The 15,785-nt window shown below is 51.7% G+C and overlaps 1 protein-coding gene across 1 annotated transcript in view; it reads right to left on the reverse strand.

The window, feature by feature from the left end:
- Nucleotides 1-1,678: 1,678 nt before the first annotated feature.
- Nucleotides 1,679-15,785, reverse strand: part of LOC101431607 (calpain-13-like) — a 52,948-nt gene continuing 38,841 nt past the window's right edge. Inside the window, exons 12-21 of the mRNA XM_058278206.2 lie at nucleotides 14,420-14,572; nucleotides 13,582-13,618; nucleotides 13,222-13,278; nucleotides 9,660-9,717; nucleotides 9,499-9,557; nucleotides 7,691-7,759; nucleotides 5,155-5,230; nucleotides 3,053-3,181; nucleotides 2,274-2,329; nucleotides 1,679-1,705 (exon numbers count right to left, since the gene is read on the reverse strand). Of these exons, the coding sequence (XP_058134189.1) occupies nucleotides 1,679-1,705; nucleotides 2,274-2,329; nucleotides 3,053-3,181; nucleotides 5,155-5,230; nucleotides 7,691-7,759; nucleotides 9,499-9,557; nucleotides 9,660-9,717; nucleotides 13,222-13,278; nucleotides 13,582-13,618; nucleotides 14,420-14,572 (721 nt within the window). The remainder of the gene's footprint in view (nucleotides 1,706-2,273; nucleotides 2,330-3,052; nucleotides 3,182-5,154; nucleotides 5,231-7,690; nucleotides 7,760-9,498; nucleotides 9,558-9,659; nucleotides 9,718-13,221; nucleotides 13,279-13,581; nucleotides 13,619-14,419; nucleotides 14,573-15,785) is intronic.

A 15,785-nucleotide genomic window follows, 5' to 3' on the forward strand; every position in this document is an offset into this window, starting at 1 on the left:
AGAAAGTTCACCGCAGCAAGAAGCTGAAAGTAACGGAAAGCAGAGGAGAGGGGAGAGACTAGCAGACACCAATATGTGTCTTGTCATGTGAGAGAGGAGTCCAGGGTCACTGGAAGTCATTCTTCAGGGAGGAAACATCTCCTGATGGTGCCTTGATTGTGAACAGTTATCTCAGTCTTGAAAAAATAAGCTTGTAAGTTAATAAATTCCAACTGTTAAAAGCCAACCCCTTAAATGGTGTCTGCTTGCCACAGACTAGCTAACTAAAACAATGGCTATACTCCCCAAATTGATTTACAGATATAACACATTCAGTATCAAATTTCCACCTCCCTGTTTTCATAAAGTGACAAGCTGATCCTGAAATTCATATGGAAATGCAAGGAACCCTGAAACAATCTTGAAGAAAAAACATGTTTGGAGAACTTGTACTTCCAGGTTTCAAAAATTTCTACAATGCTATAGTAGTCAAGACAGTGTATTATTGGCACAAGGTTAAGGATAGACTTATAGATCAATAAAACAGAATTGAAAGTCCAGAAATAAAGCCTTACATTATGGTAAATTGTATTCTTCAAGGGTGGCAAGACAACAAACTGTGAAAGCATAGTCTGTTTAGCAAATAATGCTGGGACAACTGGATACCCACATGCAAAAAATGAAGTTGAACCTCTTTCTCACACCATGCACAAAAAATTAACTCAAAATATATAAAGTACCTAAATGTAAGAGATAAACTACACAACTCTTAGAAGGAAATCCATCAATAAATCTCAATAACCTTGGGCTAGGCAACAGCACTTTTGTGCAAAAAGCACAAATGATGTGGAAAACAGATAAACTGAAACTCATAAAAATTAAAAGTTTATATGCTGCAAATTATATTCCCTAAAGAAAGTCAAAAGACAATGCACAGAATGAGAGAAACGTTTTGCAAATCATACATCTGATAAGGGATTTGTATCTAGAATATATAAAGAACACTTTAACTCAATATTAAAAGATAACCCAATTTAAAAATTGACAAATTATTTAAATAAACTTTTCTCCAAAGAAGTTGTATAAACAGCCAAAAAGCACACGAAAGGATGTTCATCATTAGTAATCAGAGAAATATAAATCAAAACCAAAATAACATATTGCTTCTTACCATCTAGGAAGGTTAAAATCTAAAATATGGATGATAACAAGTGCTGACAAGGATGTGGAGAAATTGGACCCTTCATTTGTTGCTGATGGGAATGTAAAATGGTGCATCTGATTTGAAAGTAATTTGGCAAATACTACACAAAGAGTTACCATGAGACCCAACAATCCCCCTTCTAGGTATCAACCACGTCCTGAAGGCTGATCAGTTCCATTGCCCCAAACATTGACCTTCCTGGGACACATGATTGCCTTCAGAACTGATTAAGGATTTGAAATCGCTCATTCATGACTTTGAGGTCACACCCCTCCACAACTGCCCAATGGTCCACACTGCCTGATGAAATCTGCACATTGGCTGATCCCAAGGGCCCCTGAGCAGCTGAGCCTTCACTCACAGGGATGAGGGCTCTGTAACTCCTGGAGCGAGTCTTGTGCCAAGTTCCTGGAGGAGAGATGGACTCCTGCTGCTAGGAGAGATGAGTTGAAAGCAGTGTCTTACCTGGACTGTGGATCTTCTCTACTTTTTGTGTTAGGTGTACATGACCAGGTTCATCCACTAAGAAAAAAGTGTCATCATTATAACCAGTATTTTAAGCTTATTAGCTTAATACCAAGCAAGGCAAAGAGCACACTCTCCCCTGAAAGATTTCAGCTTGGTCTCATCACCAATTTCCAGCTAATTCCAACCCAAGAAGTAGGTCTCAGTTCCCCCACACAGCATCTCTCATGCTACTCCCTGAAAAGCCAAGGAGTGAGAGCTAAGTATTTCTGAGGTCAACTAGCTGGCTGGGTCAGGAGGTGCTTTCTAAAACTCAGTGGAAGTAAGTTTAATGTACAGGGAGCTCTGCGGGCTGTTCTTCAGTTCCCTCTCAGATTTATGACTCTCACACAATCCTCTGCTTTATTAAGCTATTGGAAAAAAAATAAAATCTGTCTGCCAAGCTCCTAGAGCAGCCTTGGCACCCAGCAATATACAAAGGTAGTAATTGGAGGCAGGGGGCCAGCAGCTTGGCTGGCCTTTGACAGAATGCTCGATATCCTCAGGGAGAAAAATTCCCCTGGAATAATCAGATCAGGAAAGAAGGCCTGGGGCTGTATCTTCCCAGGGAGGGGAAGTGCCTCACCTCCATTTCTGTCAGGTAGAGTCCGATTCCATCCTGGGAGAGGTTGCGGAAAGTCTCTGGAGTAAAGAAGGAAAGGGTTGATTGAGTGGGAATCAGGCAGGTCAGGGCAGGCAGAGCAGGGCCGTGTGAAGATAAAGGCAAACGTGGGGATTCCCACTGAAGCAGCTCCTCACTCTCCGTGGGCCCAGCTCTACCTCACCAAAGTAGCTCCTGTGAGCCACCTTAGGGCCTGGGGTTTTAACATCAGATTTCATGTGAAACAAAGCCTTTTGTTGCCAAAAAGTATGAAAGCCTCTGGCCTACATAGTGGGATTTTTGAAGCAATTGGAAAGACTTCCTGTCCCCAACTGTTCACTTGTGTGTGAAATTCCTTCAGCAGATACTCAAACCTTCCATTGCCAACTGAAGAGTAGCTTTAACCTATAGCACAAACAGGAGAGGGGACACCGCTGGTTTAAATTAACCCTGTTCCTGAGAGAAAGCTAGATAGGGCCTGAGGAAGTGAGGCTGGAGTAGGGGGACATGCTGGGGAGGGAAGGGGCTGGCACAGGAGGCTGGGAATACACACCTTCTGTTTTACTTAGAGCTCTGGTGGGCTGGGTCTTGTCTTGGGGTGAGGGCTCCTCAAGCAGGATCCAGGCCCACCCCACCAGCCAGGTCTTGCCTGGGGTTGGGGCAGGAGGGCAGGAGTGGGTTCCTGGTCCCCTCCTGTGTTCTTTGGACACCGAGCAGATTCCCAAGATGTCAGTATTTCAAGCCCCCTCCCAGGTGACACTTACTTGCCATGGTTTCAAGCCGAATCAGGAAGCAGACCAGGCTGGGGAAGCTGACCCTGCCGGCGCTGTCACTGTACCGGAGGGACATGAGTTCCAGCAACTCCTTGCTGACAGAGATCCCTGCAAGGAAGTCTGGGGCCACAGGATGAGTTTGTGAGCGAGGAGGAGCTGGGAGTAGGCCTGGTGCTCCTGGCCAGCTCCTCTGTGCGCAGAGCCTAGTGGTATTCCCACCACCCCACCCTACTCAGATGGCGTGTTGGCCAGTCCAATCCACTTCAGTGTCTTTTCCTTTTTATTGGCTGCTGGGGCCCAGTAACTCTTCCAAATGTTCAGCCATAGACCACCTCAAGGCACTCAAGGCACTGACTGTTCTTCTGAGGACACATCCTCCTTCACAACCATCTGATAATTCCCATGTGGGAGGGCAAGTGCCAGGACACCTGAATTTGGCTCCCACCCTGCCTCTGCCAGGCCCCTCTCTGATGGTGACCTTGTGAAACAAACTTGCTCCCCACTCTCCATGACAGTTTGTGGGTCTGATATATGGGAACTGTCAGTGTGGATGGGCATGGTCTCTGGAGGAGGGACAACAGTCCTAGAGCTGGGCATCCAGGGAAGAGGCTGGTCCTCAGAGAGGAGACCAAATCTCAGAAGGTGGCTTCCCCTGGGTGGGAGATAGGCCTCTTGCCCCATTTGGGCCTTGTCATCTTGCACATCTTGTTATGAGGCACCAACCACAGAGGGCCACCTGCATGTTGGCAGAGGAGCAGCCCTGCCCACTCTGGTGAGCAAGCCAACCCTGCAAGCCACACCATCTGCCAGGGGGCCAGGCTTGGTAGTCTGTGGACCCATGTCACCCAGAGTCACCTTTGGCTTCTTTAGTGCATCTGAAGGCCTTTGGGCAGAGCGTGCACTCGCCAACTTGGCACATTCCTGAGATGCCTATTTTCTTACAGTCAGCTCCATCTTCCCTTTAAGTTACCTGCCCGGTCCCTGAAGGCTTGCAAGTGAGCTCTCAACTATTCTCTTTTTTTCCTCCTTTTCTTGCCCTGGAGTCATTACTGAGGTCTCCCTAAAGATTCCACCTCTAACTGGCTAGCCAAGATGCTCAAAATGTGGTCTTCAGACCAGCAGCATCAGCGTCACGGGGGAACAGGTTACAAATGCAGATTCTTGGGCCCAATCAGAAACTTTGGGGCTGTGGGGCCCAGCAATCTGCATTTTGTCAAGCCCTCCAGGGGATTCTGAAGCAGCTAAGTTGAGAGCCAGAGCTCTATGCTACTAATAAATGAGGGGAGAGTCTAGGCTGGAGGAGAGCAGCAGTTCTGGGCTCCTACCCCCTCTCAGGGCCAGGGGCCACAGGAAGGAGAACTAAGGAGACTCTCCTTCCACCATGAACCCAGAAGAATGTGAGTTTACAGTTTATCAAGGAAGGTGGCAGTTTCCTCACTTAACCTTTTGTGATCCCTTTTCCGCATTAGCACAGTAGAGACAGTGATTCCTGCCCTTTCCAGGTCACAGGGTACTGGAGACATCAAATGAGATGATGTGAGTAGAAGCTCTCCATGAACTATGAAGCACTTTGTACCCTAAGGTATAATTATCACATCCCAGGACCCAACGCTGTTTCCTACTTGAAGCAGACAGAAGCCATTTGATTTAATTTAGCCCTGAAACCCTCAGTATAGAGAGAGCGTCCATCTGCCAGTGGGGTTAACCCTGGTGGCCCAGAGGCCGAGATGGCAGCATCCCCAAGGGAGCTCAGTTTTGGGGAGGGTATCAATCCTGCGATGCCAGGATCTCACAATTACAGCTGTGCCGGGGAGAAAAGGCAATTAGGAAAACTGACCCCGCACAGGAAGTCAGGGGGCAGGACGGTGTCTGAGCCTTTAGCCCTGGAGACCCTCAGAGGTCAGTGTAAGACAGCAGAGGACGTGGAACCTTCTGCCCTTCTCTTTCCTGACTGCCCGTGTTGCTGCTCCAGCCCTGCCCATAGCACATCACACACACACACTTGTACATGCACACTCACATACTCACACCTACATGTACATGCACATATACAACACGGCCCCAGTCATCACGGCTCCAAGCGCCACCTTTACCTGTGTTCTCTATGGCCTTCCACAAATCCGAGCTCAGGAGAAATCCAGAACTCTTCTGGATTTTCTGGAAAACACGCTGATATGGGAAAAGAAGCCCATGTCAGTCCCATTGCCCACCTTTAAGAGGATATTCTGGAGGGGGAAGTGCTGAAAACCCCTTTTCCATGGCTGGAGGCTACGCCACTAAAATTTGGGTGACCCCAGCTGGGAGGAAGGCCGGGCAGGAGGCAGGGGTGCTGTGGGCTGGGGAGGCGGGGGCGGCCTCAGCCCTTCTGGCCACCAGTCTGCGTGGCTGCGCTGTGGCCTCTTCTCCCCAGCCCTGTGACTTCTCCTCCCCCTGCTGCTCTCCCTACCTCCCCCACCTCCTAGAGGGCGCCTTGTGGCTGACACATAGAGGTCCTGCTGCTTTCGAGGGAGCTGCAGAGCTGTCTAGAGAATGCGCACAGGGCGGCGGGTAAGCACGGACTTTACAGCCCAGCTCCCTGGACTTCACTCCCTGTCACTTAAAAGAAGTGAACCTTGGGTGGGTTACTTCGTCACTCTAGGCCAAGGGTTCTTAGCCTTGTTTGTTTCATCAACTCATTTGCCAGTCAGGTGAAAACCATGGACCCCTTACTAAGTCCACACTATACCGTGTATTATTAAATAAAAATATCACAACTGCACCAACACTTCCCTGCGGCGGCTTGCTAGGTCGGTAGAGGTGGGGTCTGGCTGCGGACGAGGGGTCGGTCCAGCTCTGGACGAGGGGTCGGTCCCGCTTGGGACGAGGGGTCGGTCTCACAGGGGTTGCGCGGTTCGGCTGACGGGGTCGCCCAGCGAAGCTGGTGTCGAAGGGGTCGCCCGGAGAAGCAGGCGACGAAGGGGTCGCCGGGAGAAGCAGGCGACGAACTGGGGACAAGGGAGGCCAGGCCCTTGTCGGGGGCTCTCAGGACTGGAGGGCGCACGGCAGAAGAACTACCGCGGAGACAAGGTAAACACGCAAGTCCACTTTATTGAGGGAGAGGCAACAGTTTTATAGGGGCTGGGGAAGGCTGATTGGTCGAAGCCACGCCCTGTTCTGATTGGTTGCCGGAGAAAGGTCAGTGGGCGGTACTGGACGGGGGAGGGGTAGTGATTAGGGATTGGCTGTTGCTGTTGCTGGGGGAAGTGGCAGGGTTTAGTGATTGGTGGCTGCTGTTGCTGGGGTGGGGGGCAGACTGGAGTTTCCCACCCACGCCTGGCTGTTGCTGCTGTCGGGGGGGAGGGAAAAGGGCAGACTGGATTTTTCCGCCCACGCCTGGCTGTTGCTGCTGTCGGGGGGGAGGGAAAAGGGCAGACTGGATTTTTCCGCCCACGCCTGGCTGTTGCTGCTGTCGAGGGGGGGAGGGAAAAGGGCAGACTGGATTTTTCCGCCCTGCGCCTGCGCAGGGAGAAAGAAGAAGAAGGGTGCCGCCCCACAAGGCATCTTGTGGCGCCATCCGGGAGGAGGGGCGGCCGCGGAAGCATGGCTGCCGAGAAGGGGAGACCCGAGGGCACTCTGCGCCCATGCCGAGCTTCCTGCAGGGGTGGCGGTGAGTCCGACCAGCCACCCTATTATGGGGGCAGCGGTTTGGAATAGGCCTACCGCGGCTGCTCCCCCGCCAGGCCAGCAAACCACACTTCAGCCCGAGGGGTGACCGCACTTCCCCACAAGAAAAGTGTGTTTTTGAATTTTAATTCAAGCTCATGAACCCCTGTTCAGAAGCTCTGTTTAGGCTCAGTTTCCCCAAATCTAGCATCAGGCTATTTACAGTGTCTATCTCAAGTTTGTTGTAAGGAATGAATGAGTTAATATTTGTAAAATGCTTAGGAGCGTTCCTGGCACAACGTGCCACGTAGAAAACATCGCAAGCAGGTGAGGACTGCAGCCTGGGTGCACGTGCAGGTGCAACGTGTAAGAGCAGGAGCAGCTGGCCCTTGTACAGGCAGCTCCGGCACCTACATGGGACTTTTGTTCCTCTTTTGAATTCTTACTATGATCCCGGTCATCTTCCCGACTTTACAGATGAGGACTGTGATATTCAGGGAGGTTAGAGACCTGCCTTGGATTATTCATGCAAGTAAGAAGGGTGGGGGGAGTCAGGGCCAGAAGGAGCAAGGAGGAGGAAGGAACAGGGTTTCTTGTGGATCAGAATTAGGGGCCTATCTCGGAGGGGCTCGTGTGCCCGTCTGGGGGATTTGGCCTTGTTCCTGAGAACCACAGGGAGACCCTGTTGAGGGCAGATGGCTTGGAAGGGATGAGGTGGGCTAGCGGGTGGGGGAGAAAGGAGCAGGAAGTGCTATCTGGCGGTTTTGCTGCCTTCACTGTGACCTCCCCCCTCCTCCTGCCATGTGCTGGCGTGCCCTTGGCTTTCTCCTGTGCCTGCTCCTCCTCCCAAAGGAGACTTGCGCTCTCCTGAGGGTGGGGGTGAGGCTCCCTCCTCTTCTAGCCCCAGCCTGGCACAGGGAGGAGCACCCAGGCAGGACTCGCTGAAGGGGACTGGATCGGGGTGTGGGAGGAGAACACGCCATGTACCTGGTAGTCGACAAGGCGCCTCCACAGCCTCACAAATTCCTCTAGGTCCAGGCGTCCGTTCACTTTCAGCTGGGTGGAGGGTTAAGGGCTAAGGGACAGTGCAGAGGGGAGGCCTGCCGGGCCATGGGCAGAGCAGCTGCGTCCACCACCATCCACCCTCACCCTGCACCTGCTGGCTCCCGGCCCCGTGGGAAAGGGACCTGGCACAGGTTTATTTTACGAAGACAAATGGACAATCAGAAGGAAATGAAAGCCCCGAGGGGGGCGGGGAGGGAGAGCCTAGAACACAGGCTCCCAGGGGGAGTGTGCGCCCAGCAGGGGAGGGGTGGGCGAGCAGGAGGGGGTCATTGCACCCAGAGGCCGTGGAGACAGGTGCTGGCTGTGTGCAGGAGGGCGCTGGGACGTTCTCCCTGTGCTAAAGCCTGCCCTGGGCCCTCACACATGGGTCAGTGACAATAATGAAAGGGGAACAAGCCAGCTCTAGGCCCTGGAGGAGCTGGCAGGTGAGGAGCCTGGCAAGCTGGACCTGGCCTCGGTTACCTGCCCTGGATTACACGTGCAAGGGCCACAGGACTGACTGGACTCCTGAGTTTGGTCTCGGCACAGCTGCCCCACAGGAGTGTTTCCCAGGCGAACTGCCTCCAAGCAGGTGAGTGGCCGAGGAGGCCACCTGGGGGAGCTGGAGATCTTTCCTGGCCTGACCGGGCCCCTGGTGGTGTGAAGAAAGACCTGGAATGTTCTGGAATAGGTCTTCATTCAGCCATTCATTCAGCCATTAGCTGGTTTGTTCATTTCTTCAGGATTTTAGTCCCTGCTGTGGGCTAAGTCCCCGGGAAGTCCCTGGGATAGATGACTGTGAAGGAGCCCCTGGGGTGGGGGAGCCCCAGATCTTATGGGGTTTGTTGTGGGGCTGCCTGGGGCCCCTTGATGCCCCTGCAGGGGATGGATGGGCACGAGAGGCTCTACTGATGCCAAACCACAGGCGGCAGAGGCAGGGCCTGAGTTATGATTCATCTAAAAGCCCTCGCCTTCTCCAGCAGCAGCTTTGCACTCCCAATCGAGCCTTGTTAGGAGGGAAAGGGGTGGTGCGTCCTGTTCTGGGGTCGCACACGCCCCGAGAGGGTCCTTGGAGAGAGGCCTGAGCACAGGCAGGCGCCCTGGGCTGGGGTCTGGGCTCTGCACTTGGAGCCAGGCAGGAAGTCCCTGCACTGCCCACCCCCTCCTCATCTGCATAATGGTGACAATGGCAGGAAACAGAAGTGCAGACTGAGGGGCTTTCTTCAAATTCTGGAGGTTGCTATCTGTAAGGAATGGTGGGCTCCTTGATACGGAATTCAAGTAGCAAGGACTCCTAGGGCTAAGGGGAGGGGTGAAAGGAGAGCAGCTCCCCCTGGGCCCCCAGAGGCAGTGTAGGGGACCACCGGAATAGAGACACGAGGCTGAAAACCCCAACTTCAAATCCGGGCACAAATCCTGACTAGCTGTGTGATTCGGGCAATTACTTAACGTCTCTGAACCCCCGTTTCTTCCCCTGTATCATGTGATAATCGTTCCTTTGTCACAGGGGTTGTTGCAGGAATGACAAGGAAACCAGTATTTGTGAGTAGACAAGTCTCGGCACACAATGGGTGTTGTTGTCACGGTGCTGCAGTTGCTCTGGAGAGTTAGTGAGTCAGTGGAGAATCCCAGGATCCCAGGCGCTTTGTGAGCCTGATCCAAGAGAAGCTATCGCGAGGGAGAGGCTGGGCAGCCCACAGAGCGGTGGCTCCTGGCATTGCACTGGGGGGGTGGGGGACTGTGAAGGATACATCCATCAGAGCCACGAGGCCCCGGCACGCGTCCAAGGAGAATGTGTCCCCTGGAGACCCTGGGAGGGGGGAGCAGGCAGGACTGGGGTGTCAGACGGGTGACACCAGCCCTGCTTGGCCGTGGGGTGAGGCTGGGCCAGCAGGCCGCAGGGACAACTTACCTCTCAGGAACTCCTGGTTGAGCAGACTCTGCAGCTGGGGGGCACCCAGGTCCGACGACTGCCCAAGACAAGAGAGAAAAGCTGGTGAGTGTCCACTGGGGACCCAGGGGTGCACCTGCCTGCCTCTGGAACATCCACTTTCCCACAGCAGGTGGATTCCGGGCCTGCCTCCTCCAGGAAGCCCTATTCAACTGCACGCAGACTTCGTGCCAACCTCTGCCCGACATCTGACCTTTGACACCTGGTGTGGACTGTCCCACAATTATCTCTTGATTCATGATTGGACTGAACTGTGTCTGCTTGCTCCCATTGCACCTGGCATGTGGGAGCCTCTCAGGATGTGTGTTGTTGAAAAAAATCAATTCAGATCTTAGGTGAGTTCCATTCTGCTTTCAGAAAGAGATGAAGAGAAAATAGGTCTGCTCTGTGTGTGTGTGTATTTGGGGTGAAGTGAGATAAAAATACTAGAAATTGAGGCTGGGTAAGTGAGTGCAACTTAGCATTAATCTTCCCAGCTTCTGAAGCAAAAAAGGAACACATGGCTTTCTTTGGCTTAGTAACAGGAAGCAACTGAGGCTGAGGGGAGAGAGATCTCCTCCTGGCATGGAACTTCTGTAGGAGTGAACTGCGTTAGGTTTTCTACTGGGGACCCTGAGCAACTTTCTGGCAGGTCTTCTTGACATTTGTGCAGAGGTGGAGCTGCTCCCTTCATGGCCACGTGGATCCCCCTGGGCAGAAGCTCGTACAAGGGAGCTGGCGTGGGGGCTCAGCAGGTGCCTGGGGGGCTGTGGGGGTCAGGGGAGCATGAGCCTCCTCAGGGGTCCTCTGTAAACCAGCCGCTGTTCTTAGTAGACGACAAACACTCCGTGTCTGTCCATTCTCCCAGCATCGGCCTCCCCGCCCTGAACTGAAAGCAAAGCAGCCCTACAGGGCCCCACGGGATCCTTTAGCTCAAAGGCTGGCCCTTCCTGATGCCGCTGAGGAAACAGCCTGCCAGTGTCTGTGGTTGGTCTTAGGACAGCCCTCCAGCCTCTCACTGGTAGGTTGAAGTCAGCAATATCAGAGCTGGGTGCCACCATCAGCTGACTTTTCTCCTTAAAACATGGGTTCCTAACCAGGGTTTGCCGACCCCCAAGGGGTCTGTGGAAAAATTTAAGGGGGTCTTTGAGCTTTTATTAATTTCGAATAATTATAAAATTTAATTTAAAAACATACAGACATGCTGATGTTGAGGGTCATGAAAGTTATCTGCTGATACATTCTGAGAAGGGGCCTGTGGTTTTCACCTGACTAAGTGGTCCGTGGAACAAAAAAGTTAAGACCCCCTGTACTTTGAACATCAGTTCAGAAGGAGATGAGGAACTCCTACCTGGAATCACCAACTAGATTATTAGCTACATTGGGGCACAATTGTGTCTTCTTCCTTCTCCATATCCCTCACCCTAAGATGGCCCCTGACCTGGAGCCTGCACTCACTACCCAGCTGAAAATGCTGGAGGTCATGAGGAGAGGAATGGGGATGATGATTACTTAAACAGTTTCCAAAGAGAATTGTGTGCTTGCCAGCCCCACCACAGCACAAGATGTCCACGGACTGACATTTTTGTGTTCCCAAAACCTAACATAGTACTTGGAGTGGTTTAGAAGCTCTGTAAATGCATGTCAAATGAATAAATGACAGCTGGATGGACCTGGCCTATCCCAGAGTCCACATGTCCTTCCTTCCCCAGGCAGACCCTGGATTCTAGCACCTGTACTACCTCTACTGCTAGTGGAGGCAGCTCATGTTGTAGCAGCAGCAGCATGCCCTGATGTTGGTTTAAGTCCAATCAAATCAACCGAAGAGGGAGGCCTCAGTGAAAGCATGGATGGTCATGTTGCTTTGAATCTTGAGGACCCAGCCTCTGAGGATGGATTGCAGATTCTGCAAAATGATGCCACACCGACCCTGCTCAGCTGCGCCTGGCCAAGGGTTGAAAATGGGCTGCAATCTAGCCTGGGCTCCAATTATCAGCCAGGCTAGTTGGCACCGAGCTGCATCTGTGCCTTATTCTAATACAACAAAGGCCCCATAAAGGCTACTGGTCACCTTTTGTGAGGGGTACTTTGTCATTGTTTGGAAAAGTCCTGACTATGGATTTTGTACCATTTTGTCATATAACAAATTGCATTTTTAAATTTAGATGTGCAGGTGCATGGACCATATGTGAAATTTTAGCACCTGCCCCTGAAGAGAGCTTGGTCTCAGGTGTCCTGCTTAGGCCCTGCTGAACACATCATGGTGGCTAACCTTAGCTTGGGTATCTGCTCTGGAGATACCAAATTCCATTCAATGATATTGATGGAGCACCTTTTCTGTATCAAGAACAGATTTTGGGGACAAGGAATGAAATGATGTCATCCCTGCCTTCAGACAGTCATCTCAGCAGGATTTATCTTACATCGAGTGAGCTGCTTCCATCTCAGCCATGTTGGTTGGCCTAACTCCTGGGCTCATGTCTATTTCAAGTGACCCATGCTCAGCTGCTGCTGGTGAACATACCCTCATGCCAGCCATGTACTTCATTTCACATTGTCTTTTCCTCTAGGCTTGAATCCTTCCCCTTTGGGCTACATTGTTGTCACCACTGCCCCATGAGCCCTCTGGCTGGCTGCAGCCGGGTACATTTGACATGAGCATCTCTATCGCCTTCCCCTTCCCACGCCAACAAGACTGTTAAGTGAAAGGCCCATTGTGCAGAACCCTTGGCCACCACATTTATCCTGACAAGTCAAGGAGTTCTCTAGAAAACCACTAAGAAAACCTGTGCACAGAGGCAGCTGTGCAGGAGGACATGGTTGGCAATTTCTGAGGCTGGCCTGCTCCTGGAGGCACAGTGCCAAGGTTGGTGGGAGGTGACCCAGAATGATGCAAAGTGCTTGTTTAAAGATTTAAAAGCACATGTGGCTGCGGTCATTGCTGAGGGCAGGGGGAGGGAAGAAGAGATGTGATGTGGGGGCATTTTTGGGACTTGGAGTTGTCCTAAATTATATTTCAGGGACAGATGCTAGACATTATATTTCCTGCCATAACCCACTTAATGTACTGAGGGAGAGTGTAAACTACAATGCAAACTATAATCCATGTGGTGTAGCAGTTGCTCCAAAATGTAATCACCAAATGCAATGAATGTGCCACAATGATGAAAGAGGTTGTTGATATGGGAGGGGTGGGATAAGGTGGGGTGTGGGGTCTGTGGGAACCTTTTATGTTTTTTAATGTAACATTTTTTTGTGATCTATGTATCTTCAAAAAAATGCTAAAAAAAAAAAAAAAAAAAAAGCACATGCACTCTCCCTCCTTTCTAGGCTCTACTTTCCCAATGTCACCAGAGGGTGGGGTGCCCCTTCTCTGCAGGGGCTTGGCAGCCAGATCAGTCCTGGATTTGATCCAGGGAAAGAGATGATAGAATGATCCATCGAGTCATTTCTTCTCTCTGTATTCCCATAAGACCCTGATGCCCTCCCTCTGGCTTTTCCAGCACCTGTCCCTGGTATACTCCCTTGGTGCTAGGTACTATACCTGCTGAGCATATCTGTGGAAAATGCTTTCTTGGGAACCATGTTCTGGAAGACTTGCCTGGATCAAAGGGAAAATAGACAAGATTAAACTTCTGGGAAGGAAACCACTTTTCTAGTGAGGCGAGGGCACAGGGATCTGAGTTAGAGGCTTCACCTGGTAGTGGCAGAGAACCTCCAGGGAAATAGAAAGCCTGAAGTTCATGGGAGGAAGGTGGTTGGGTCCAGCCTGGCCCTGGAGGTCTGGTCTCCTGCCTCCAGCCTTAGCTTTCAAGCTATCACTGGCTCATAATGTGTTTCTGCTTTCAGTGGCAGTGGTGAGGCAAGGAAGGAGAGAGAAGTTCTTGGAAGTGCACACACCTACCTTCTGTTCTCCGAGGCCGATGTTGCTGTTCAAGTTCCTAGAAAGTCAGGGGCAAAGTGTGAGAATGATGGCTGGCCCACCATTCCAAGGTGGCCTTTGGAGGGCAGCTAGGAGTCATCAGACACTTGTCCAAAACCCAAGTGGAGACCCTGATGGGCTGATGAGCTGGAGCAGGCAGCTGTGGCATCAGGGAATAAGCCCAGCCTTTTGGGTGCATGTGGCCTGGTCTTCAAACCTCAAGGGGCAGAGTTGCCCAGGAGGCGTGCCTGTTGTGCCCAGTCTTGACTGTCCAACATGGCATTCTAGACCTTCTATCATCAGACTCCATCTTTCAGGCCCATTTTTGACTGTCCCCTCAGTGTCTCCCATGTTCTGGCCACCTTCCAGACAATTTGCCTTGTGCCACATGTACCAGCTTCCTGTCCTTGGCTGATATCACTTAGTCCCCATCAAGTCCTGAGGACATCCACTTCCCTGCTGCTGGCCATGATTCTCCTTCCATGTGCATTGACTTCCCCAGCTCCCCATTCCTATGGGTCTAAATTATGCTTTTCCTTAAAGGACCAGCTCAAGTGCCATCTTCTCCAACAAGCCTTCCTCTAGCTCTAGTCAGGATGTTTCCCTCCACTCTGCACTGTAGGAGCAATGGCTCATTCTCTTTGTGGTCCAGTTTTTGGTTCATAAACTTCCTTGTCCCCCTTTTATGGCGAGCCCCTCATGAGCAGGGCCCCTGCTCTCTCCCTCACTAAACTTGGCATAGGTACTGCATGTAATGATGCAATGCATTTTTGCAACATAACTGAGTAGAATGAAACATTTAGATCCCTGGGAATTGTACCTGTCAATATCTGGCAATTTTAGGAAGACTCGGAGCAAGAACTGAGCATCTTTTCTGCTCGTCCAGGGGACCAAGACATATGACCCAGGGCTCAGCTGGAAGCACTCCGTGAGGTTGTACTTGGTTTTTAGGAGCATGCCCCGGACAGCATATCTGGAGTGGGATGAAGATATTGGCGACAGCCTCTCCTGGAGGTGCTGGGGCTAGAGGAAACCAGATGATGGTGAGAGCCCCCTCCATGCATGTGCCCCGCAAGCAGAGCAGGCCGACCCCCTTCCATGCACCAGAGCAGCAGTGCAGGCCCCCAGAGGAGAGCAGTGCTTGCCTGAACTCTCTGCAACTGGCAGAGTTTACATGTGAGGTATCTAGAGTCTGGACCCTGAAATGAATGCAAAGAAATAAGACAAAGGGTTTTATTTCATGAAGTCTACTAGCATCCTGGGCTTCTGACTAGGGTTTAGCTCTCTTCCTTTACATAAAGAAGAGTTCCATGAAAACCTTCTTGTGTGCTTGGCCTGTCCCCTGGCACACATCGTGGTGAATGGGGACCCTGACTCATTCCTTGTGCAGAGTTGTAGAGGAGGAAATCTAGCAAGGGGAAGGGGGCTGCAAGGGGGAGGGAATCGAGCAGGGAAAATGGTGTCTGAGAGGAGCAGGCTTCCCTTTGTCAGCTCAGCAAGGTGTGATTGCTCTGGGCAGCTACGGTGATGAAAGTGGACTGGAAAGTAAGGTACTTACAGGGGCTGAAGGCACTCTGGCCAACAAGAAGCAAACTTCTTTTATTCCACCAGAACTCTCTAAAATACGGTGAGAGTTAGTTCTAGGACCCCTGCAGTTGGAGGGAATGTTTGAGGGTATATTCGAGGGAGACACCTATTTCTAGTCTTCCACATGGCAGAAGGAAGCAACGAGGATGCAGCACTGTTTTGGCTCCATGGTTTGCCAGCACTTGTTTGTGATGCACTGACCTCCACTTGATGGGCCAAGTAGAGGCTCAGCAGCTGACCAGTGGAGGCAGGGATGGCACAGCTGCCTTCCTGCACTGCTGTCCCTCTTCCAGGCACCATATTTCACTGGTGCTCCTTGTCCCCACCCATGTGTGTGGACCACCTGATTCCCCCAGGGAGACATCTCTGTGGGCCAGGAGTTCTGGAAGGGCAGTAGAGAGTGCCTGGCAGTGGGAGGACCTTGGGGTGAGGATGGAATGGTTCCCTTCCCTGCGTCTTCATGTGCAGCCCTGTACGCTCCCTGCTGCCCTTCCTCCCCCTTTGGGCTGACAAGAGGCAGAGCAGGGCTTGCAGGTCAGGAATGGAGCACAGTGGCCAGGACAAGCTGGATGTAGACTGCACCCACCAACACCGCCCAA

The sequence above is a fragment of the Dasypus novemcinctus genome, chromosome 17 (genome assembly GCF_030445035.2).
Source record: "Dasypus novemcinctus isolate mDasNov1 chromosome 17, mDasNov1.1.hap2, whole genome shotgun sequence".
Lineage (NCBI taxonomy): Eukaryota > Metazoa > Chordata > Mammalia > Cingulata > Dasypodidae > Dasypus > Dasypus novemcinctus.